Source organism: Phodopus roborovskii, unplaced genomic scaffold (assembly GCF_943737965.1).
Source record: "Phodopus roborovskii unplaced genomic scaffold, PHOROB, whole genome shotgun sequence".
NCBI classification, from domain to species: Eukaryota; Metazoa; Chordata; class Mammalia; order Rodentia; family Cricetidae; genus Phodopus; species Phodopus roborovskii.
In genome coordinates, this window is record NW_026125911.1 from 638,684 (window position 1) to 665,570 (window position 26,887).

At 34.9% G+C, this 26,887-nt stretch overlaps 1 protein-coding gene across 1 annotated transcript in view; it reads left to right on the top strand.

Annotated features, from left to right (window-relative positions):
- Positions 1–26,887, top strand: part of Znf280c (zinc finger protein 280C) — a 45,757-nt gene that overhangs the window by 14,092 nt on the left and 4,778 nt on the right. Inside the window, exons 5-14 of the mRNA XM_051178972.1 lie at positions 2,766–2,933; positions 3,070–3,179; positions 8,520–8,740; positions 11,239–11,396; positions 11,574–11,674; positions 12,319–12,465; positions 18,886–19,017; positions 22,643–22,950; positions 24,507–24,644; positions 25,957–26,019. Of these exons, the coding sequence (XP_051034929.1) occupies positions 2,766–2,933; positions 3,070–3,179; positions 8,520–8,740; positions 11,239–11,396; positions 11,574–11,674; positions 12,319–12,465; positions 18,886–19,017; positions 22,643–22,950; positions 24,507–24,644; positions 25,957–26,019 (1,546 nt within the window). The remainder of the gene's footprint in view (positions 1–2,765; positions 2,934–3,069; positions 3,180–8,519; positions 8,741–11,238; positions 11,397–11,573; positions 11,675–12,318; positions 12,466–18,885; positions 19,018–22,642; positions 22,951–24,506; positions 24,645–25,956; positions 26,020–26,887) is intronic.

Below are 26,887 nucleotides of genomic sequence, written 5' to 3' on the forward strand. Positions count from 1 at the left end.
GGAGACCATTAATTTATAAAATTGCATAGCTTTAGTTTATTTTCTAGTAAACTTTCTATAATAAATGTGACACACACACATATATGTGATAGGGTGTTACTATAAAATGACAAGACTAAAGAGAATGATTTTGCACATGATCAGGTCCTAGTACATATTCATTGAAGGAATGGAAATTGAACAATTGAAAGAAAATTCCTTTAAAAAAGTTCTTTTAACCATAACAAAATTCTTCATGGATATAAAGTAAATTAGTATTTCCCTTCTTTAAATTGAAGCTCAAATCTAAGAACCTTTCAAGGTCATCCTAGACAAGATGTGGTTTCAAACATATCACAGATTTATAATTATTACTATGTTAATAAATCATTCAAAGTTTATAAAACAGCTTTCACTTTTCTTTTGCAAACTCAATAAAATCCTAAGATGAGTAACATTATCTCCAAATAGCTCATATTAAGTCTAGAGAAGAAATGAATTTTGTGAGAAGCATAAAATGAAATTTTAACAATGTAAGAAAAGTAAAATGTAAGAAGTTAGGTGACTTGATAAAGCCTACACAAATCTGTAGAAGAGAGGTTTAGACCTGAATCTTTTATTCCAACTTTAACAGTGTTTTTTTGTTTTCCAACACAGGGTTTTTCTGTAGCTTTAGAGCCTGTCCTGGAACTCACTCTGTAGACAAGGCTGGCCTCAAACTCACAGAGATCCACCTGCCTCTGCCTCTCGAATGCTGGGATTAAAGGCATGTACCAGCACCACCGAGTGAGAAATAGAATTTTTGAGAATATGAGATTTTTGTATTTTAGCCAGGCATGGTGCATGCCTTTATTCCCAGCAGAGATACACAGATTTCTGTGAATTCAAGGCCAGTGTGGTTTACATAGCAAAGTCCAGGATAGCCAGAGATACAAAGTGAGACTTCATTTCAAAAACTAATAATTTTGAAAGACTCTTTTTCATCAGTTTATTCTTTGACAACTTAACATGCGTATGCAATACAGTCTGGCCACACTCATTCCCCCCATCCCATACCTGTCCCACTTCCACCAACCCCGTAGTCCTCTAACCAAGTCCCCATTCCACTTTCTGTCTTTTTTGTTTTATTTTTCCTTTGCTGTGTAACCGGCACACTGGATTTAACTATGGCTACCTGCTCATTTTTATTTGTGTAAATAGGAAGACTTGAAAGTAGGGAATAGCAAAGACCAAAGCAATAAAAATTAATACTTGGAGGATCAATATTTAAAACTATCTCAGAGTAATTTTATTTAATTTACATATTCCTGTGCTTCAAGTTATATATTAGGAAGCTGGTGAGATGGCTCAGCAGTTAAGAGTACTTATTACTCTTCTGAAGGATCTGAGCTTGGTTCCCTGCACCCATGTTATGTCAGGTTGCTCCAAAATACCTGGAGTTACAGCTCTAGGAGATCTGACACCTTCTGGGCTCTACAGGCATGCATGTAACATACATTCACAGAGATGCACAAACACCAGCTCTGGGACATTTGACACCTTCTGGGCTCTACGGGCCTGCATGTAACATACAGTTACAGAGATGCACAAACATACATGTACATAAATATAATAAATATAAACCCTTAAAAGTTTATCAAAATGGTCAATTTTTTTACCTCATATATAATGTTAACCTAGTGCAGAATGTCAAAATTTATTGATTTCAAGTGACACAAGTATCTTAAAAAATAAAAAGTAACAAAACCAAAGTCAGTATCAAGTACTGACAGTAATCTTTCAGTAACAATAGCCTCTAATGATAGGAAAAATAATTTTGCCATCATAAAGAATGTAACAGCATAAATATTCCAAAAATATGTCTACTGCTTCTCCTGTGAATGTACACTTGAGAGCATTAAACTGTGTGTGGTTTTAGAGCCTTTGTCACAAAGGGCAATTTATTTTTAGTTAGTTTATAAAATCATTTTTTTTTCTGGATCTGTGCCTGTTTCTCAAACAGATGCCATGAATTATCTATCCTTTATATGCTAAGATGATGGTTTTCAAACACAGCTATTTCTTCCAAGCAAATCTATTCAAATTGCAAAAGTCAGATAAGACAAAAGGAAAGGATCTATCTGAAATGCCCATTGTGTTTAATTAACTTGGGATAGTAGTTGGAAGGTCATTGTAGAAATTCTAGATTTTTTCATATGAATGGCTGAAGCATTTTTGTTTTCACTTCCTACATAAGGAATCTAATAATTTAAACAACTTGTCAGATTATTAGTTGGGAGAAAATCAAATTCAACTTTCATTGGATACCTCAAAATTTTAAAAACACCTTAAAAAACTTTCCTGAATTTCAGAATGAGTATTTTTTTACATTCAAATGTATTTAATCACTAAAAGATAAATTCATTTGTAAGAACTTGGCTAAGAGAAAGTACTCTGCCTTTTTTTTTTCTCTTTTTTGTTATATTGTTGTTATTGTTGCTTTGGGTTTTGTAGGATTTATGTTTTTTGTTTTTACTCAGCCTGCCTCCTTTAATGGATAGCTTTATTTGAAAGTATCTTTATAGTTTTCTTACATAAAGTTTATTTTGTGAATCTGAAATATATGTGACCCATAGAAGCTGCTTCTTTGTATAGTTTCTGCTTTTTTATTATGTTTTTTTCAGTTAAGTTAGGTCCAAGGAGTTTTAATGAATTTTAAATCTAAGGCCATTTTATAGCAAGTTACATAAGTAATATTCTATACTAAAGCATTTTAAATATCTTCCCTACTGTTCAAATTTTTGTAGGTATCGATCAAACTTCATTAGGATTAAAACATCCTTCCACTTCCCAAGTAAACAGTGTTAATCCAAAAAAGCCAAAGACCAATGCAAGTGTTTCTGAAACAAGTCCTTCCTCTTCATCATCTTTAATTAAGTCTCCTTCCGAGGCTTTCTCCCAGGTTGTAGTATCAAGTAAGTATGAAATGTCACATAGAAATATGTATTAGTTAGAAACAAATTTTAATAATTGTGATAATTTTTTAAAGATGTTTAAGTTTTTAAAAGATTGATTTTTTTTTTACTCATAAAAGTCCTCAATTTATTTTAGATGAAAATACCTCATCAAATCAGTCTAAAACTGGAGCACCTTCACTAACATCTTGTCCAAAGTGCAATGTTAAGTTCAGTTTTTTGGATCCTTTGAAATGCCACATGAAGGTAAAATAGTTTCAAATTTTGAGTTTTGAAAATGTTTACAAATCCATGAAATATTAATAATAATAGAGAGTAAATATTTGTTTGTCTAGATATATAAATAATAAAGTTTTTATTGTCATTTTCATATGAATAAAAAATAATTTTCATAGTGATTATATAAAATTTAAATTCTTCCCAATCATGAAATTATAAAATTTAAGTTCATCATATATACACTATAGCCATGTGGTCATGCATACTCCATAGTATGTGTGCATTGCATTTCAATTTTAATTGAAAATTAATAAACTAATATTTTATTGACTAAATTATACCATTCTTTATACTTCTTATAAAGCGGGCATTTTGTTAATCCTAAATATAAATTAAAATTTCCTTATATTTTAATTGTTTCCATGTTCTCATATTCATTTAATATTTCTCAATGAAAAATCTTAGTTTTACATCTTAAATTTTCAGTTTCCTCATGGAACATTTCTTATGAAATAATAGTTTTAACTCAATCCAGAATAGGATATATACAATTATAAATGAATTATAGCTTTATAGCTTTATGTACTTTATAGCTCCTGAACTTAGGTTTTAGATAAATTTGAAGCTACTAAAAAAGTATGGGATTTCTACTTAAAATATGTAACTAGGTAATATAGTATTCTGTTGAATCTTTGTAAAGATAGTCAGTCTTCTCTTTCTCTGCCCTGTGTAAATGGCAATGAGGAAGGAGGCAAGAAAAGCAGTAAGATAAGTAAGATAGATGGAAAAGAAGGATAGAGATAATACAGAGACACATCTTAGGAAAAGATTGTTCTCACTGTTCCAAAGACAGAGTTTTATTAAAAACCACATCTTAGAGAAAAGTAGAAGACTAAGAATGGGTTCTCAAAATTTCAAATACAAATATCTGTTCTAGGAGCAAAACTGATATTGTGTTAGTCCATCTACCTCCATGAGCATGTGAGAATAGTGAATCCAGTCTCACATCATCATACTTTCTTTGATATTTGACAGTTCTATTTTGTATTCTCTTTAGGATATAATTCTCTATCTCTCATAACTTCACTGGCATTTTACATAAAGTATCCTTTCACCTTGTTTAATACATTTTGGCCTAAATTCCATTTTAATTTATTTATCTAATCATTTACTTATTCCTTATCCTTTATGTGTAAATGTGTGTATATGTCTGTGCACGTTTGTGTGTTTGAGTGTAAGTGTGTACTTCCCACTGTACATGTGTGGAGGTCAGAGGACACAACCTTGGGTGTTAGTTCTTGCTTTCCACCCTAAGACAAAGTCTCTTGGTTAGTTGTAGCTGTGTATGCCAAATTCTTCTATCTCTGCCTTCCATTACTCTATAGTAACATGAGGATTGTAGACATGTGTTACTGTGGCCTTTTGGGGTTCTAGGGATCCAAAGTCAGGTTCTCACCCATGTACAGAAAATTCTTCACCCTCTGAAGCATTTCCCTAGCCTTCATAATCCTTATTTTCTTGTTTCCATGTGCTTGCTAAATTTCTTTACTTATTGATTTATTTGTTTTTTAAGACAGGGTCTCTATGGAGCCCTGGCTGTTCTGGAACTTGTTATATAGATCATACTAGCCTTGAACTCATAAAGATTCACCTGCCTCTGTCTCCCAAATGCCGAGATTAAAGGTTTGTGCCACCTTGCTCATTTACTTGCTATATTCTTACTTTATCATTTTATTTTCAATATTTGCAGAGCCCTTTATTGTTTATGTTTCTAATTTTTGCCTGTGTTTATTTTCTTTCTAACCATATGTGAAAATTCTTTTCTTTCAGGAGTTTAGTTAAACCTATCTGCAGTCATTGACGTACAGGCTTTACCTATTTCAGCTTTGATGCTGGAGGGAAGGACTTGGTCCTGCCTCAACTTGATATGCCAGGCTTAGTTGAGATTCCCCATGGGAGACCTTACCCTCTCTAAAGACTGGATGGGTAATAGGGGGAGGTTGGGGAGAGTGGGAGGCCAGAGAGGGAAGGGGAAACAGGGGTTGGTATGTAAAATCAATAAAAAATTTAAAAGAAAAATAGATTTAGTTGGTAGTTGGTAGTATAGGTATGTGGGCCTAAGTGAAACCATAAGGATACAACACTTTAGGAAACTTTCACATGTCTATTTTGCATTTTCTGTGATAACAACATAAGATCTATCCTCTCAACAAAATTTTCAACTTCCTATTCAGTGTTGTCAGCTATGCATATTAATGATGTACAGTAAATCTTTAGGGCCTATTTATCTTGAATAACTAAACCTATATATCCATTGAGTAATACTACCCCATTTGCCACTACCCCAGATTGTGGCACAGGATTCTATTCTCTGTACTATTATTTAGATGATTGTAGATTTCTCATGTAAGTGTAATCATGAAATATTTGTCCTTTTACTGACATATTTCACTTAATATAATATCTTCCAAGTCTATCCATGTTGTTTGAATAGGTAGAATTCCCATCTTTCTTAAGCCTGAAAGTAATATTCCAAACTGTCTATACATCACATTTTCTTTTTCATTTTTATATTATTACACTTAGACTACTTTCATGTCTGTCTTGGCTATGAATAATTCTACAGTGAACTTGAGCTTGTCTTTGATATCCCAACTTCGATTGTTTTGAATATATACCCAATGTGACATTACTGGATCATATAATTATATTGTTTCTAGGAATAGGAACTTCTGCATTTTTTTCATATTGGGTTTTGCTGATTTATATTTACACTATCACTGTCAAAAAAGAATTGGCTTTCTCCTCTTATCTTTTCTCTTTTAGATAGAGCCATCCCCTCATTGTATTTTTGAAGATTACTAATTTTGAGTGCTCTTTTTTCTTATTTTTCATTTTGTATGTCTTTTTAAAAAGAAATGTCCTTTCAGTACCTTTGCCTTTACTTATTTTCCAAATCTTTACTGGAAAATTTAAATAATGAGAACGAATGAAAGATAAAGGGTATCACAGAAAAACTAAAAGTGGAACTCAGTGGAAATAACTGAATATGTGGAAATTGGGGAAAATAGAACAGTTTCAGTAGGATTACTAATCAGAAGAGGAAATAGATGTAGAAAAAAGTTGAATAGCAATACTAATAGAAAATATCAGTATTCAGGGTTCTCTAAAGAACAGATCTCATATGTGAAATGTATACATATATAAATTTAATTTAATAATAATGATAAATTTAATATAAGTATATATTAAAAAGGAATTGTTAAAGTGGCTTCCGAGCTGTTTTCTGAATGATCCAACAGTGCTTGTGTCCTGTGGAAAACTCAAGGATACAGTAGTTGTTCAATCCACTACACTGAGTGTCTCAGCAGCCCCAATCTGGTGCTGGAGTCCCAAGTGTAGGGAGCTACTGGTTTTCAGTCCACATTGGAATCCCAAAGAACTGGGTTCTAACACCAGCAAAGAAATTACTCAGGAACGGGAGGCTTATCAGTGAGAGAGAGGGCAAGCAGACAAAAAGCCAAAAGCTTCTTCTGTGTTCTTTTATGTGGACTGCTACCAGAAGCTGTGACCTAAATTTAGGGTGGATTTTCACCTCAAATAATCCAACCAAGAAAAACCCCTCACACGTGTGCGTAGCTGCTTGGATTTTAGTTAATTCTAGATTTAGTCACATGGGCAGGTAAGATTAGCCATCACAGTCAGTGATTTAAACTTTTCATAAACGGCCAGATGCTAATCCAATGAACTATGACATTATATTTGAAATACAGCATAGATACCATTTACTGAGATTTAATTTTATGGTCATTTTCTTCTGATAGGATTTTTCTACTTTCATGAATACGCCACTTTCTAGTTTCCTACCATCTTTGTCAATTTTTAAGTTTAGGATATTTTTAATGTTGTTTTTGTTGTGCTACTGAATCATAAGAATTCTCACTGTTGTTTTCTAACACTTTGAATAAAAAGTTTAAATATTCAACAATTATAAGAATTAATTGATTTGCAAATATTTCCTCCTGTTTTATTTTTGTTCGGTAATTTTTTTAAAGATTTTTTTGGGTGCTTTGTTTGCATGCACATCTGGGCATCACTTACATGCCTGGTGCTACTGGAGGCTAGTAAAAGCATTGGCTCCCTTAGGATTATAGTTACAAACAGTTGTGACTGTGTGGGTGCTAAAATTGAATCCCAGATCCTCTGGAAGAGGAGCCAATACTCTTAACTGCTGGAGCCACCACTCCTGTCTGCTCCGATTATTCTTAAAAAATCCTCCTAGAGAAATTGTACCACTGGAAATTATCTATGATTACAAGTATTTTTTTCATTGAGTAAAGACTTAATGTGAGAAAAGTATTCTACATTAGAATCCATTAAATGAGGTTTTGATTTAATTTGTGGTAAGCTTTCTCCATGATTTTTTTGTTTTTGTGTTTTTGTTTTTGTTTTTCAAGACAGGGTTTCTCTGTATAACAGCTCTAGCTGTCCTGGAACTTGCTGGATAGACCAGGTTGACCTCAAACTCACTGAGATCCACCTGCCTCCGCCTCTGCCTCCCATAGATAGTGCTGGGATTAAAGGTGTGCACCACTACCGACTGGCTTCCCCCATGAAATACTTAAGTGTTATAGATAGAATGCATTGAGATTTGAGGGGTAACTTTCTCTGTGAGGCACACTTATCTAGTGCCTTATCTTAGGAGAATGACATCAACTGTGCTCAGAAGTCCAGTGCCAACTATGCTTTACTAAAATATTACTATGTCATTAGGTAATTAAGCTTCATACATGATAGTATATGTGACTTTTAAGTTATATCTTGATAAAATGTATTGTTTTTGTTCAAAAAGCAAATTAATCTAAAAAGAAAATTTACAAGGTAATTTAAAGTTTAAAGGTTATCCATTTATTTTGGAAGTTATTTCTTTCAATAAAATAATAGTGTTTATTGGAATTTTTGCAGTTTATAAGGAGGGAAGCCATTGTTTTGGTGGATATCCTTTTTTTTTTTTTTTCTCCCGAGACAGGGTTTACCTTTGTAGCTTTGGAGCCTGTCCTAGAACTAACACTTAGTCATTTGAAGTCCAATACACTATCGATTGCACCACAGAGCCTCATCTAACTCTTGTAGATCATGCTGGTCTCAAACTCACAGAGATTCACCTGCCTCTGCCTCTGCCTCTGCCTCCCAAGTACTGGGGCGAAAGGTGTGTGCTACTACCACCTGGCAGTTGATAATCTATCTATACATATTACTGAGCATTGCTTTATATGATCTGAAACTATTGTAAATATACATACAACTTGTTTTTGACAGCTGATTTTTATGAGGTACAAATAAAACATGCTATTTCTCCTCTTTCAGCGTTGCTGCCCAGACATGATAAATAATTTTCTGGAGACTATTAAGTCAGAACATTCAAGGACTGAAACCAAAACTAGCATTGGCTCAGATAAAGAAAAATTGATCATGCTAGTTAGTAATTTTTATTATGGAAGACATGAAGGAGCTATTGAAGAAGAAGTGAAGACTCACACAACTTTTAAATGCTTCAGTTGCTCGAAAATTCTTAAAAATAATATTAGGTATGTAAATATATTTTACTTGTTTGAATATTAAGAAATGATCCTTTCCATCTTGATGTTTTAATATAAATACATTTTGTTTTTCTTTGCTACCATAGGTAAACCACTGTAATTCTTCTACTAAGAAAGGCTATTTGTTATGCTGAAAATTGTACCAAGCGTTTTCTTTAGGGTCACCAACCAGCTCCCAAATCATGACCCAGAGACTTAGTTTTGAATGCTACCCTAGCTGAGGCTCTTCTGGCTAGCTCTTTTAACTTAAACTAACCTGTTTCTCTTTATCTACCTTTTGCCTTGAGGCTTTTTACTTTTCCTTTCCGTCTGTATATCTCATTTTCACTGCTTCTTGTGTCTGGCTGGCAGCTGGCTGGCTGATCCCAGGTGTGTCCCTCTCATTCTCCCGTATTCTCTTCTTTTTCTTCCTCCCTCATTCTCCTATTTAGTCTTTATGCCCGGCAGCCATGCCTATCTCTCTCTTGCCTAGCTATGAGCCATTCGGCTTTTTATTAGATCAATCAGGTGCCTTAGGCAGGCAAGGTGAAACAGCAACACATCTTTTCATAATTAAACAAATGCAGCAGAAACAAAAGTAACACTCCTTTACACAGATAAAGTAATATTCTGCAGCACAAACTAATACAATGCATCTTTGCCTAGTTAAAATAATATTCCACAACAGAAAGTTTTTATTTTTCTTGTACTTCATATTTTGAAGGTAGCTTAAGAAAAGACAAGAGTATTTACTGTAACTTAGGGGAAACGCCATATTTTTTCACTTGACTGAGTTACTTTCCTATTTCTGTGATAAAACACTATGACCAAGGCAACTTATACAAGAAGGTGTTTAATGTGAGTTTATTGTTTCAAAGGATCGAGACCATGATGGTGAAAACAGGCATGGTAGGAAGAACAGAGAGCTCACATCTTTATCCACAAGTAGGAGGCAGAGAGAGATTAAAACACTGGGAATGACCAGAGAATTTTGATCTCAAAGCATGCCTCCACTGACACATCTCTTCTAATACTTTCCCAACAGTTCTACCAACTGGAGAAAAAGTATTCAAACATATGAGCCTATCAAGGCCATTCTCATTCAAACCATCACATTCCAATCTGTATTAGGTTTCTCTAAAGGAATATAAATAATAGCATATATAAATAATAGCATATATATGTGTGTGTGGTTTTTTCAAGACAGGGTTTCTCTGTGTAGCTTTGTAGTCTAGGCTGGCCTCAAACTCACAGAGATCCACCTGCCTCTGCCACCTGAGTGCTGAGACTAAAGGCGTGCGCCATCACTGCCCTGCAACATTATTTATTTTGTGCATTTTCAAGGTGTTAATTGAATTGTCTTTAAAATGCACAAAGTATTTTATTTTGAAATATAGAGCAGGGCATAGTGGTGTATGCCTTTAATCCCAGCACTTGGGAGGCAGAGGCCAGCATGATCTACAAAGCAAGTTCAAGGACAGCTAGGGAAGTTACACAGAGAAAGTTAATATAAATAATATTTCATATATATAGAAAGGAGGCTTGGTAGTTTATTTTTATCAACAGTAGATATAAATCTGAAGTTATGATAGTTATAGCAAATTGGTGGTATTTACTATTGGACTATTACAGGATTATTTTTAAAACAAATAGGTAAAAAGGTTTAAAGAGCCCCTTAATGAAATTAGCCTTTGTTTTAGTTAGGGTCTTAGACTGGCTTCAAACTGGTTGAGTAGTACAGAATAACCTTGACATTATAATCCTCTGTTTCCACCTCCTAAGTGTTGGGATTAACAAATTTTGTTTGGTGATAGAATCTGCTATGTTTCCCAGATGAGGTTGAAACTCAACCTCAAATGAATACGGGGTTCCTCAACCTCTTAGTAGGTAGTTCTACAGAAACACGATGCCAAGTAAATTTATTGTCTTTGTTTTTCTATTGCCATGTCAAAATACCATGACCAAGGCAACTTATAAAAGAAAGCATTTAATCAAGTGGTGGTGATGCACACCTTTAATCCCAGTACTGGAGAGGCAGAAGCAGGCAGATCTTTGTGAATTCAAGTTCAGCATGGTCTACAGAGTGAGTTTAATTTGGGGCTAACAATTACAGAGGCTAATAGAATCCATGACTATCATGGCATAGGCAGGCATGAAGCAGTAGCTGATAGCTTCCATACTGAGACATCACAAAGCAGAGAGAGGAGAGGCAGTAAGTTAACTTAGAATAGCAAGGGCTTTTGAACCTCAAAGCCGATCCCCAGTGACACACCTCTTCAAACAAAGCCATACCCAATCCTTCCTAAACAATTCCATCAACTAGGAACCTAGAATGCTAATATGACCAATCTCATTCTAACCGTATCTAGAAGGTTTTGAGGCTATAAAGTTGATATTTTGAATTGCAGTCATGCAACTACATTTAAAATTTTTAGATCAGATAATTATTTGTGAACCTTTTATCTTATAAATCTGCATTTTTGCATCTGTTTTACTATCATTTATAGGTTCATGAACCACATGAAACACCACTTGGAACATGAGAAACAGAACAGTGAATCCTGGGAAAGCCATACTACGTGCCAGCACTGCTACCGACAGTATCCCAACCCCTTCCAACTACAATGCCATATTGAGAGTACACACACTCCTCATGATTTTTCTAGTAAGTGACAGTTTTACCAAATTTGATGATCTGATTATGAGGGAATTTTAAAGACCACCTATTCCTAATACCAATACTACTAGTAGTGATACTGCATTACTTGATGTTATGATCATTCAAAATGAATCTTGTTTTCACACACATTTGAAAATGGTATTATGTGTTTTTCTCTTTCAGCTATTTGCAAAATCTGTGAATTGTCCTTTGAAACTGAGCATATACTTTTACAGCATATGAAGGATACTCATAAACCTGGTGAAATGCCATATATTTGCCAGGTATACACACTTATTATATACTTCAATGTGTTTGTTCAGTGTCTGTATTCCATGAAATATTATTGTTCCTTTGATTTCTGAAACCTCAAACTTAAATAAAATTAGTGTACTAAAATTGAAATGTTTCTGTGTTTCGTGAAATTCAATTTTGGTTGAATACATGCATTTTATGTGGGTGTAATGGACTGGATTCAGCCTTCCTGGTCATAGTTCTCTGACTACTGTAATAAACAATTGTCCAACTGGTGAGAGACAAAAATAGGATTATTACATAGGGAAGAATATAGACGTTTTGGGGGAAATATGAAATATTAGAGAACTTAACTAGATATTTTTTGATGAGTGTTTTTCCAGAGTGTGAAGTGACTCCCAGTATTAAGAAAGCAACATAAAAATAAACTGTCTCTGGCTTAGCGTTTAAAATCTAAATAAGAAAATGCTGTTTTATGTACATTAGTGCTTGAGAACTTAAGTCAATGTAAGGGATGATAGATCTGTAAAGATGAATAAAGTCTAGCTATGGTTTGAAATATCCCTAGTGCAGGATGTTTTTCTAAAGCAATGATGTATCACTACTAATTTGATGTAAATTGTATGCAAGTTATAAGATTTTATGTTGAACTTAAATTTATTCCTGTTTCTAGGTTTGCCAGTTTAGATCATCAATATTTTCTGATGTAGAAACTCACTTTAGATCATCTCACGAAAACACTAAGAACTTACTATGTCCATTTTGTCTCAAAGTTAATAGAATGGCAACCCCTTACATGAATCATTACATGAAACATCAGGTGAGATTTGGACTTTATTTCTTCATATTGTTTTATTGAAAAGATATATATAGTTAGAACATTAATTAAATTTATTCCAAGGAAACAAAATTGTTCCAAACAACATGTTTAATTGACAGTTATGCTGATTTATGAAATAGTCATTTTTTTCTTGCTTTTAGTTAATACTGAGGTCCATAACAAGTGAAGTTTCTAAAAGATATCATTAGAAATAGGAACTACAGAAGAGAGGAAAGGGGGAGTAAATGAGGGGAATGTATAAGCTGCATATTTTAGCATCCAAGATGCATAGACATTGTGTCTTGTAGGTAATTTTGAAGAGCAAAGGAAAAGATTTGAACTAAAAGGACTAAAATTGAAAACTCATAACCTTGTGATTTTTCTTTTTTTCCTCTTTACACTTGCTAGTCCATTTTGAGAACTCTTTTTTGTTTTTGTTTTTGTTTTGTTTTTTGAGTCAGGGCTTCAAGTTTTTTTGTTTTTGTTTTTGTTTTTTTTTTTCACAGCGTTGCCTGCCCTGGAACTACTTCTGTAGACAAGGCTGCCTTGAACTCACAGAGATCCACTTGCCTCTGCCCTGGCATACTGGGATTAAAGGTGTGTCCCACTGCCACCTGGCCAGTGTGACTCTTATTACCAGCATGTGAACTGAATCAGGGAACTGTACTTAGGTTGTAACTTGCTTCCTATATGACTTTTGCCAGTTCTACCATATAGTTTCTAAGGTACTAGTATTAGTGCTTGCACCCTTCTCTGCAGTTCTGGTTTTATTGTCTTTTTTTTTTTTTTTAATCATTAGCCTGGACTTTGGCTCAAAACTTTGATGAAACTGTGGTTCTATTATATGCTTGAAAGAGCAACGAACAATATCTTGGCCAAAACAAGTTGATGATTTATTGACCATGTATTTCTAAACTATTACTTCCTCAACATCACCCCTTAACATGACTTTGGTTCCACTCATTAGGTAATCATGAAATTAACTTCTTGTTAATTGGGAAAATAATCTTTCACCCTTAAAAAATTCTGACAAATCAATGTCTACCTGCCTTCCTTTTCTTCCTCCTTTCCTCCCTTCCTCCATCCATCCCTCCATTCATTCATTCACCCTTTCCCATTTTTCTCCCTCCCTCCCCTCCCCCTCATTCAGTGGTAACTCTCTGTATACCCCTGACTGGCCTGGAACTCTGTATAGACCACACTGGTCTCAAATTCATAGAAAGCCACATGCTTCTGCCTCCCAAATACTGCTCCACCACACCCCTTAACAAAATCTAGTAAAGAATTTCCCTAAAACAATTCTCTTACAAATACTCTCTGATAAAAGAAATCACTGGATTTTTAAAATTAATAATTTAATTTTGTGTGTGTGTGTGTGTGTGAGAGAGAGAGAGAGAGAGAGAGAGAGAGAGAGAGAGAGAGAGAGAGAGAGAGAGAGAGAGAGAGAGTCTGTATATAGTCCTGGCTGTCCTGGAATTTATTTACTATGTAAACTAGCCTGGCCTTGAATGCACAGAGATCCTTCTTCTTCTGTCTCCTGGATGCTGAGATTAAAGACATGTGCCACCATGACTAGCCTACATTTTTTGCTTATGTTTAAAAACCTGCAGTCACATAAAGTTATTTTCATGCAAGTCTACAATGTACTTTAAACATAATTCCTCTTCCATAACAACTCTATTCTAAGAGAATTTTTAAAAACTAGTGCATGTGGAGAGATGGATCAGTGGTTAAGAGCACCAGCTGTTCTTCCAGAGGTCCTAATTCATTTCCCAACAACCATATGATGGCTCACAACCATCTGTAGTGAGATCTAATGCCCTGTTGTGGCATGCAGGCATACATGCAGACAGAACGCTGTATACATAATAAATCAATAAAAATAAATCTTAAAATAATAAAGAAAAGAAGTTAGTGCCTAGTACCCTCCAGTAGCTTTGTCTTTAATCTTTTTCTTTATCCTTTCACTGTAATAACAAAACGGAGTACAGCAGCTTCTGGTTCTCATAAGTAATTCTACAGAATCAGCAAACCTGGGGGTATTAATGGCGATCACTGAGGTACTATGAGTACTCGCTTAGTCCCTAACACACTATCAAAAACTGGCTCAAATAAGAATAAATATTTATTTCTCACAGTTCTAGAATATGCAAAATCCAAAATTAAGGCACCAGCAGAATTAGGTTTCCTGATTCACAGATACCCATGTTCTCACAGTGTACTCACATGGCAGAAGTGGCAAAAGACCTCTATTGTATAAGGACACTATCTCACTTATGAGTGCTTTGCCTCCATCTAAATACTGTCTCCCAATGACATTACATTGGCACTCAGGATTTCCTCATAAGAATTGATATAAGACAAGCATTCAGTCCATTCCTTTAGTTTCAGATGCCTAAGAGATAGACATCCATCAGGAAAGAGAAAAGATCTGTTCATAAAGCTTATGTACTTCTCATGTATTTTCAGTTTGAATAATTACTCATAAAAGACCAAAAAGCCATAGCTGAGCAGTCTTATTCTTGTAATGGAAGTTACATTTTTAACACAGTAGTAATTACTGAATTTGTAGTTTATTATCTTAGAAGATTTTCATCACAACATTTTCCTAAAAAGAATATAATTTTAGAAATAGTACTATTTACATAATCTTTAAGCAATATTAAATTTTTAGATATGCTAAATATTTTATTAACTTCTTAATTGTAAAAGTTATTAGCAACTACTAATCACTTGCCTTATGATAAACAGGAATGCTTTTATATCCATTATTTTAAAAGATATCCTATGAAGTTGGTATGTGATTATTTCCATTTTATAGAAAGGGAAAAAAAGCTTTATAGAGAATAATTTGACCAATATCACATTCTCCAAAAAATGATGGTTAAAATTGATTCAGAGCCTAAACTTACCATTTACTCAAAATTCCCAATGATAGGCAGAAAGGCAGAAATTAGAGATAGTTAATATTGCCCTTGAAAATCCTTCAAATCCATCAAACATTATAATATGCTTGTCAAAAATTTCAATACAGGGAACTTTTTGTGTTTCCTTTTCTTTAACCTTTGGAACAAATCACTGTTTATTTGATTGAATATCATGTTATTTCTGTTATCATGTTATTCATCTGTTATCATCATGTTATTTCCTTATCAACCTAAGTTCATTGCAACACACACAAGGAAGACATTCATATTCTAAGTTTAGTTAATTTGAATATTAGATTAAAATCTCTAACACAGGCCTCTAGGAAAATGTTCTCTGAATGGAATAGTAGAAATTTTAAACTCACTGAATTGTGCTCAGTTCTTATGTGTATTCTTCCTTTCTCTTGCTGCCTGACTTCTTATTTATTTAACAAATAATTTATAGCATATAAATATTGGGAATGCTGAAGTAAGAAAAGTTAATGATTGCCCTCTGGAATTTGCATTATAATGGAGAAAGGTCTGCATATGAAGTTTATATGTATAGAAGTTGGTAGTAAATACAGTGAGAAGAAAATACAGGTAGATTGAGACTTCTAGATCTTTGGTGAAGTGGTGGGTTCTCTTTTTTACATGAGTTGGTCAAAGTGGTCCTCTCCTAAGGGGATAAGGCAATATGTAAATGACCATCGAAAGAGACTGTTCTAAACAGTGGGGACATTTTAAGTAGGTTAGTGAGGTGAGCATAAATTTAGAATGTTGAAGGAATAGCAAGGATGTTAATATGACTAGAACACAGTATAGTAAAGAAACAGTAGAGCTGGGTGGTGGTGGCACATGCCTTTAATCCCAGCACTCAAGAGGCAGAGGCAGGTAGATCTCTGAGTTTGAGGCCAGCCTGGCCTAGACAGCTATTTTCATGACAGCCAAGGCTATACACAGAAAAATCCTGTCTCAAAAAAACAAAAAGAAAAGAAAAAGAAAAAACATCCATAGCAAAACTAGTAGCTGTGGTTGTGGTAATAGAAGATGGAAGACAAACCAGATTAAGTAAAGCCTTGTATGCCAGAATCAGGATTCCTGAGTGTTGACAGAATGAGAGGATTTAAGCAACTGAGAAGTATATAATGCTTATAAGATCACCCCATCACCTACGGAAAGGAATGGATCACCTACAGAGAGAAGATAGGATCCTGACTCAAATTTCACACGAATGGCTTTATACTAGTATAGGTGGTAGCAGTGGTTGGGGATAATGAAAAATAGAATGATAAATGATTTAAGTATATTGCTAATAACTTACTGTGGGTTGTATTAATATGTAGGAAAGAGAAGAGTTAAGAGTGACCAAGCCAAGTCATTTGTTATGAGATGCTATAAGAATGGAATTTTCATATACTGAGATATTAGAAAAAAAATTGAAGGAATAGATTTTTAAATATATAACTTCTTGGTTTTTTGAGAAAGAGTTTCTCTGTGGCTTCGGAGCCTGTCCTGGAATTAGCTCTTGTAGACCAGGCTGGCCTTGAACTAAAGAGATCTGCCTGCCTCTGCCTCCTGAGCACTGGAACTAAAGGCTTACACCACCACTGCCCAGCATATCCTCTTTTCCTTTACTTGACACACACATACACCTAAATATATAACCTGCTCAGTCCATATAATGTTACCTGTATGTATATGATCTAAGGACTGACCATGTGGTATTAGATAACCAAAAAGGGGCCCTTTCATGATACCTTTAACATGGAAACATGTAGTGCTCTGTTTCATTCAGGACATGAAAGAGAGGTTACTGTTATGTAGAGAATATATAAATTTGCATCACTGACATATCAAAGATTCAGATTGGAAGTATTCGTAACATCACTGAATATTATATAAAATAATAAAACAGACACTTTACATTTATGTTGTATATCAGTCTGGACAATCTTGAAAAACTTTGATCAATCATTTGCCTGCTGTTCACCAGTAACTGCTAGATATTTTGTGTATTGTACCTTGTTTTGATTTTCTGCCGTATTTATTTACAAAGACTACTGTGTGCTTGTGGACATACAGATTTGTAAAGAAAGACCTTTTCATTTATTTTGCTTTAAATTTATATATAAATATGTGTAATCCATGAGAATATACATGCAAATATTGCAATTAACAGTTATAGAAAGAAAACAACTGGCTATAAACAAGTGACTTTTCTAGAGTTCCCTTTTGTATCACCAAAGTAAAAATATGTCTGATTCAGAACTCAGTCAAAGGGTTATCAAACAGTAAATTGGAAAGAGTTCTTTTATGCTTCCATGTGCATGTGATGCAGCCATCCTCATAGCACCTAATGATGTGTGTCTAAGTTTAGACCTCCAAAAAATAAAATTACAAAATTACTTCTCCGTTGCACTTCTCATCCTTTTTAAGTAGCAGTTTTCACAATGGATAATGTAACTATAGAAACTTCTGTTGGATAGAACTGCCATTAAGAAGTATTTACATTACATAACTTCAGAGTTTCTAGTTGGGTATTTTTTTCCGTCTTTTGTTTGTGTTTGGTTGGTAGGTGTGTGTGTGTTTGTTTGTTTGTTTGTTTGTTTGTTTGTTTGTTTGTTTGAGACAGGGTCTCACGGTGTAGCCCTGGCTGGCCTGGAACTTGCTATGGAGACCAGCCTGACCCTGAACTCTCAGAGATAGATCCACCTGCCACTGCCTTCAGATAGCTGTAATTAAAACTATGCGCCACTACTCCTACTCCTAGGTAGACTTTTTGGTCTTAAAAGTTAATTTTGTTTTTACCAACAAATGAAGATAGTAATGAACAATTTATTTTTTCTAAGGCTAAAAGTAAAATTCAGTTCAATTCAATCTTGTAATCTTGCATGTTTGAATACATCAAATTTGTAATGAAAAGTGCTTTTACACCCTAATAGATGTAGAGTTTTTCCCAGTAGATTCTAATTAATATAATTTCATGTTGGGTGCTTTACATCATAGCAAATACTTTTGAAATTCATATGCATTTTATAAAATGGAATAAAGCATTTTCATAGTCTACCCGAAATCCTAGACTTCATCACCAATACTTCAAAAACAAATAAACAAATTAATGAATGAAGGGTGCCACTTAGCCCAGTGTTAGCATAAGGGCCTGAGTATGATCCCCAACACCAAAAAGAAAAAACATTATGGCATTTATGATGGAAGATGGTAAAATTATCTATGATAGGATGTGGCAAAGTAGTCCATTTTTAAAGTTATAAAGATGTTAGTCAAAAAGAAATTTCAGGCCTCAGTGTTTGTGGTTGGTAGTTGTTAGTTTCTCTAGAATGTAGTGCATACCTATAATCGTAGCACTTTAGAGACTGAAACAGGAGGATCACAAATGACCAACAAAGTCTACCACATACAGAACTTTCAAGGGCAGCTGGGGCTGTGTAGTGAGAACCTTTCTCATAAAAGAAAATATTTTAATATCATTTCTAATAATTTTTATAAACAGAATAAAGGAATCCATCGTTGCCCAAAATGCAGACTACAATTTTTGACCTCCAAGGAGAAAGCCAATCATAAGTTAGAGCATCGTACATTTATAAAGCCAAAAGAACTAGAAGGATTGCCTCCTGGAACAAAAGTGAGTATTAAATATATTGTACTTTAACATTTTGTTTAATAAACTCTTGGGCTGCATATGGTGGTGGTGCATGCTTTTAATCCTAGCATACAGTAGGCAGAGGCAGGTGGATCTCTGAATTCAGAGGTAGCCTGATCTACATCGTGAGTTCCAGCACAGTCAGAGCTACATGACTCTGTCTCAAAGAACAGAGAGAGGGAGGGAGGAAGGGAGGAAAAAAGAAAACCCTGTCTGGTCTTATCTGTTGAATGTAATGTAAAGATTATCTACTTGTATTAAGAACTAAAGTTAAGATTTTATTACTCTTTTTAATTTGTGTGTTCCCTATGTATTAAGAACTAAAGTTAAAGGTTCTTTGTTTTATGGGTGTGTGTGTGTGTGTGTGTGTGTGTGTGTGTGTGTGTGTGTACCTGTAGAAGTCAGAGAAGGGTGTAAGATACCATGGGTTACAAGTGGTTATGAGCTACTACCCCTACATGGATTCTGGAAACCAAGGGCTTCAAGTGTTCTTAACAACTGAGCCTTTTATCTCTTCAGCCAGGTTTCATTATTCTTATGCTTGAAAAGTAAAACTTTTTTTTTTATTGTTGTTTGAGTTGATTGACAGGTGCCTTGTTGAAGTGACATTCCTTTGTAGAGTCATTGTAGGCTGAGTCACTAAGTTGTTTTAGTATTCTATAGGCTGTTTTTTAATCTATTACATGCTTCTACTGCTAGACTACAAAGCATTTGTGACCGGGAGTCACGTTTAATTTGTCTTTTTGTTCCAAGCATCTATCATAGTGCCTTGAGTGTCATGGATGTGTTGAAGTTGATGTTACTGAATCTACATACAGACAAACAGGTTCTTTTCCTGGATAACATTACTGTTTTTAGTGAATAAGCATGCATTTGACTATAAATTTAGTTTTCTGTGTTTGCCATATTTTTTCTTTGGCTTCTTTACATAAAGTCTGCTCCTAAATATGTGGTCCAGCAGATGGATGGATAATCCAAAATGAAATTATCCCCAAGCTTTCATGTTTGGCTTTTAGCACATACTTTTGTGAATATATCTGCTATTGGAATTACCTAAAATCAAATTACCTAAAATAATACAGAGCAATTACCTTGAACATCTAGAGTAAGAAAAGAAAGCCTTCCAGTATAACTTCTTGCAACCCATTTGTCCCATGTTGAGACTAGACGTACAGAATATTAATGTGAACATTTCAGCCTCTCATATTTTCCATATTATAATACAGTGATAGTAATAATATCAATAATAGCCAGGTCCTTTTTTTTATAACTTCTAATTTATCCAGAGATACAACAAGACAGGAAAGTGAGATAAAGAGACTTAATTGGTATTTATACTTGTAGTCACAGGAAAGGGACCAGAAAAATGCATTCTTTAGATACTCATATAGTTTATACTAACTTGTAAGTATCCATTAATATCTGTGTAAATGTTACCAAATTAAAGCTATGATATTTCATTGGCAAATAAACATCTAACTAAATTCCATTTAACTGGTAAGACCATTTAATCAGAAACTCGGGCAATGAGTAGAGACACTTGCCACCCCACAATGCAAGTCTGATTACCTGATTTCAATTCATAGAACCCATATAAACATAAAAAAGAGAGAATCAATTCCTGAGTTATTCTTTGACATCTACATGTGCACCAAGTATGCACACACACAAAATAAACTTCAAAGAATATAATAAATGGAAAATATATCTAATTGCACCATATGTTTACTATTTTAATAATGATACTTGACCTTTTGAATTCCGACTCTTTGTAACAGCTTATTTAGAATATAATTCATGTATCAGACATTTTTTCATTTTAAGTGGTTTTATTAACATTCAAAATTGTAAAAATATCTTATACAATTTTAGACGATTTGCATTGTCATTAAAAGAAAGTATATCTATTAACAGTGACTATATTTGAGCACCACTCCATACAATCTTTAAATCTCTTCCTTATGAATTTTCCCATTTTGAAAATTCCATGTAAAGAAAAACATATGTCATATATTCTTTGAGGATTTATTTTATTTGGGATAATGTTTCCCAGGCTCATCTATCTTGTAAGCATGCTTCATTCCTTTCACGACTGAACATATTCCATTGTATGTATATTTTCATTCATCACTTGGTGGCATTTGATTTAATATTTCTATCTTCTTTGAAGAGATACCTGCTTGTCTATTTTGTTGTTTGCTTATGCTTTGGATGGCATATTTAAGAAGTCATTACCCACCTGGGCAGTGGTGTTGCACACCTTTAGTCCTAGCACTCCAGAGGGAGGCAGAGGCAGGTGGATCTCTGTGAGTTCAAGACCAGCCTGGTCTACAAAAGCTATTTCCAGGACAGCCTCCAAAGCCACAGAGACACACTGTCTCAAAACCAAAAAGAAAAAAGAGAGAAAGAGAGAAGTCATTGCCCGCAGGCGTGGTAGATCTCTGTGAATAGTCAGCCTGGTCTATATAGTAAGTTCCAGAACAGCCAGTGCTACATAGAGAGACCCTCTCTATCTCAAAAAAAAGTAGAAGTCATTGACTAACCCTCATGGTGTGAGATTTTATTTCCATATTTTCTTCTTAGAATTTTATAATTTAAAACTTGAGATTTAGTCCTTGGTGTATGTTAATTTTTTATGTTTAACATGAAGTAAAGTTTCTAATTCATCCATCTATATGTGGATGTTGGCTTTTACAGCACTGTTTAAATGTTGATAAAACTGTTGTTTCTTGAATTGTTTTGGCACTCTTGAAAAACAAAGCATTTGGTCATAAATGTGAGCACTAAGGCTAGAGAGATGGTTCAGTATGTAAAATATTTGTACAAATGGGAAAGCTGAAGTTTTGGATCCCTAACATACACATAAAAACATCTGGGTAGCCTTGGTGGTCCAATTGTAGTCCCAGAATGTGGAAAGAAAAAACGGGGTTCCGAATACAAACCAGCTATTTAGACTAGCCAAATCAGCAATCTCTGTGTTCAAGGAGAGAGCAATTGAAGAAGACACCTGATTTCAAACTGCAGGCCTCCACATATACACATGTGTGCAACCACATACAAACACATTTACACATATTAGATAACTAAATGTGAGCCCTTCGGGGCAGTGTTTTTTGTTTTGTAAGATTTATTTCTTTATTGTTTATACAGTACTCTGCCTGCAGGCCAGAAGAGGGCACCAGATGTCATTACAGATGGTTGTGAACCACTATATGGTTGCTGGGAGTTGAACTCAGGACCTCTGACAGCCAATGTTCTTAACTTCTGAGCCATCTCTCTAGTCCACAAGCACAGTTCTCTTGGGGAGTGTGGGGAGTGGGTTGGTTTTTGATTTTTGGTTTTAGGTTGGGTGGGTTTTTTTGGTTATTGGTTACTATTTTCGTTTGGCTGGTTGGTTGGTTTTGTTTTGTTTTTAGACAGGGTTTGTCTGCCTTGGCTGTCCTGGAACTCACTCTTTAGACAGTACTGGCTTCAAACTCACAGAGATCTGCCTGCCTCTCCCTCCCAAGTGCTGGGATTAAAGGCATGTGCCACCACTGCCCAACCAGGTGTTATTTTTAATGCCACTTTACCGGTCTAAAAATACATCCTGCCTTTGTTTTCATAGGTTACTATTCGAGCTTCTCTTGGATCTGCTCAATCAAGATCATCAAGCCCACCTTCTAGTCCTGTTCCAAGTACTTCTCTTCAAGTCTCAGCTTCAGAGTCTACAAGTACAACTACTAAAACCAACTCAAAAGTGCTTGCAAGTAAAAGTAAGATAAGTAAGACTCAGACAGTTGTAACCAGAGTATCTAAATCCAGTACAAGTAAACCAGGTCCAAGTGCAACTAAATCCAAAGTCAAGCCCTCCTGCAAGCAAAAGAAGCACCGCACCAGGAAAGACAAATTGAGTATAGCTTTGCAGAACTTGAGGTAACTATCTCTATTCATTCATACTAACTTAACCATGTCACAGAACATTCGTAAACACTTACATGACAATTTTTTATTATGTAGTATAAGCAGATAATTAAATGGTACTTTATTATAACTACTAAATAGAATTTGAACTGCTATGTTTATACTGTAATTGTAATCTTTTTGGTTTTTTGAGACAGGGTTTCTCTGTATTGCTTTGGAGCCTGTCATGTCCTGGAACTAGCTCTGTAGACCAGGCTGGTCTCGAACTCACAGAAATCCACCTGTGTCTGCCTCCTAAGTGCTGAGATTAAAATCCTGAGCCACCAATGTCCGGCTCACTACTCTTAAACTTTGTATTTTTACCTAATGGCATTAAATTGCTTAGCTTAGCCTTTTTCTTTCTTTTTTTCTTTTCTTCAAGACAGGATTTTTTTGTGTGTGTGGCTGTCCTGGAACTCATTTTGTGGACCAGGCTGGCCTCAAACTCCCTAAGATCTGCCTGCTTCTGCCTCCCCAGCTCAGGGATTAAAACCCTGTGCCATCACCACCCAGTTTAACTAAGCCTTTTTATTCTAGGGAAATACTTACATGTGTTAAAACTTTTTACATCTGTACTTAGCTTATTGCTTCAAAGCAAATTTTCAAAATGTAAATACCTATTTGATGTTCTTTTTAAAATTCTTTTGTAATACAATACATCCTGATCACAGTTTCCCTTCACTCTTCCCACGTCTCTCCCCTCTCCTCGCCTCTTCTCCATTTCCCTTCAAAAAACAACAGGCTTCCCAGAGATATCAACCAAACATGGCATAACACGGTGCAATAAGACTAGACACAAGCCCTCATATGAAGGCTGGTTGAGGCAACCCTATAGGAGGAAAAGATTCCCAAGAGCAGACAAAATAGTCAGAGAGAGTCCCCACTCACACTGTTAGGAGTCCCACAAAAAATCCAAGCTAAAGAACCACAGCATGTATGCAGGCTGAGTCAATGGTTGCTGCTTCAGTTTCTGTGAGCCCCTATGGCCCCTACTTAATTGATTCTGTGAGCCGTATTCTCGTGTCCTCAAGCCCTTAGGCTCCTATAATCCTCCCTCCCCTCTTCTGCAGGGTTCCCTGAGCCACAGCCTAATGTCTGGCTGTGGGTCTCTGCATCTGTTCCCACCAGCTGCCAGAGGAAGCCTGTCTAATGATGATTGGGCAAGACTCCAATCTATGAATATAGCAGAATATCCTTAGGAATCATTTCATTGACTTTTGTATTCATCATTCTTGTTTGGTTTTGCCCTAGGTCTCTAAGCCATCCAGCTTCCAGTTCCTAGCCTTCCAGTCAGTGTTGGGTCTGGATGGACTCCCTCTCATGGCTTTGGCCTCAACTTAGACCAATTATTGCTTGGCTACTCTCAAAATATTTTACATGTGTTAGATTTTTGCATTCCTTTTTAGCTTAATTGTTTCAAAGCAAATTTTTAAAATTTAAATAACTTTGATAATCTTAAATATCATTGTTTCAATTAATTGTTATTTTGTTGTATGACATATTTTTATCCTTTTTTCTGTCTCTATAAGATGTCACCAGGGAATTCACACATGTATTGAGTGCTGTTCCAAAATAAAAGATTTTCCAAGCCACTTTTCTGCAGATATGCATTGTGATTTTTGCAAGTACACCACTAACTGTAACAAAGCCTTTACAAGTCATAAGAGGTAAGTTGAACATATACCATGTAAGTCAAAATTACCTTTCAGAGCCGGGGGTGTAACTTCCTGGTATATATACCATTATCTAGCATATGTAAAGCCCTAGGTTCAATCCCTAGCACCAAAAAAAAAAAAAAAAAAAAAAAAAAAAAAAAACTTGCCATCCAGGTTTAATTGTTAAATGCCTATAATCCCAGCACTTGAGACAGAAGCAGATGGATCAAGAAAGATAGATAGATCAAGGCCCCAAGGGCTATGTCAATAAGTAATTAAATATTTTATATATGAGGTAATATGTTACGGTAGCCAGAAACAGGATTTTGTAAGTCAAAAGTATATATGAAGTTCTAGGACTAAAGCTAAAGTACCAGGAGGCCAGACTGATCACCAAGGGAAGAAAAAAGCCAGAGTCATCAAAATATGTGGCTGGATCCTTAAAAGTGACCTACTATGTACTGAAAATAACAGTGATCTTGTATAATAATGTTCAGGAAAAGCTAGTTGTGGTAACAAATGTATTCAATCCTAGCACTCAGGAGACAGAGGTAGGCAGTTCTTGTGTGAATTTGAGCTAGACTGATCTACTTAGAGATCTTTAATTTCAGCTCATGGGTTTTGTTTTGTTTTGTGTTTTTTGTTTTTTAAGTATCTATTTTAAGCTGGAAAGATGACTCTGTGGTTAAGAGCACTTGTTGCTTGTTGTTCCAGAGGACTAGAGTCAATCCCAACACCCACATGGTGGTCCACAACTATCTATAACTCCAACTTCAGGGAATCCGATGGTCTCTTCTGGCCTCCATGGGCACCAGGCATGCAAGTGGTACACAGTCAAACATGTAACCAAAACACTCATAAAAAATAAGTCTATAAAAAAAGAATAAGAAGGAAAGAGAAAGAAGGAAAAGGAAAGAAATTAAATGAGAAAAAAATAACAGGTGTCAGCAAGAACAAGTATTCTGGGGAAAGCCCAGTCCTCATACCACCTTCTCACTATGTTGTACAATTGAGGGACAAGCTAGCTCTCTTTGGTCTCTTTATAAGGGACACAAATCCTATGTGTAAGGATTCTGCTTTCATGACCTAATTACTTCCCAAATGGTTTCTTCTAATGCCATTACATTGATTGAGATGAAGGGGTTAGGATTTTAATATATTAATGGATGGGTCCTTCCTCGGACCATACCAGGATCAATATAATCTCATTATTTATGTCATTAACTTCTTTCCAAAATTAAGAAATTAAGCATAGACTTGAAAATATGCCCATAAAATTAATATGATTTATTCAATAAAATCTTGTTTGTCTTTTGTCTATCAGCTGTCATAGTGACCACCCAAGTAAACAGTTTTATATTTTTAAGAGACATTCAAGAACTCTCAGGTAATTAATTGATCCTTTTCTGTTCTTTGTATTAAATAGTTGTACTTAAATTTTTTAACCTGGTGTTGGGATACCTAATTCAAAAATCTAAATGATTGTCACTGAATATGATAAGAATTATGTTTGTTATGTTCTTAGAACAAAGAAAGGAATATCCTATCATGACTAAGCTCTGTTTAAGTGAGGCCAGATACTGAATTGTAAAATGAAAGTAAACGTCTCTTTAGCATTACTTGATTGGGAGTAAGTTTATTAAAATGTTATAATATTTGAAATTAATATGTAGTGTTTGTAAATCTCAGCTTTATTCTGTACTTCATTATGTGTATATGGGTGTCTTGCCTGTACCTATGTCTGCATGCCACATGCTTGTCTGGTGCCTATGGAAGCCAGAAGAGAGCTCTGAATCCCCTGAGACAGAAGTTTCAGATGATTGTGAACCACCATGTATGTTCTGAAAATTCAGCTTGGCTCCTATGGATGAGCCATCTGTCACTCTTACTCTTTATGGAAAAGAAAGTATACAACTTTCTTGTATACACAAAGAATGTTTGGTCACTGTTTCAAAAGGTATTGATTCTGCTTTTGTTCAGAATCAACTACGTATTGTGGGATTTTTTTCACATTCTTCTGATAGTTTTTTTTTTTTACTACATTTTCTTTTTTTTTTTTGTTATCCCACTTATGTTGTCAGACATTGAATTGTGCCTAGCACATACATAATAAACAGTTAAGTTAGAATATGTATTAAAAATATGTATCAATGATATTAGGTCAGTAGCTCATAAAAGAAAGTTTCATGCCATTTAGTAAATACATAGATACACATACATCAAGCTGGAGAGGTGAATCATGGGTTAAGTGTACT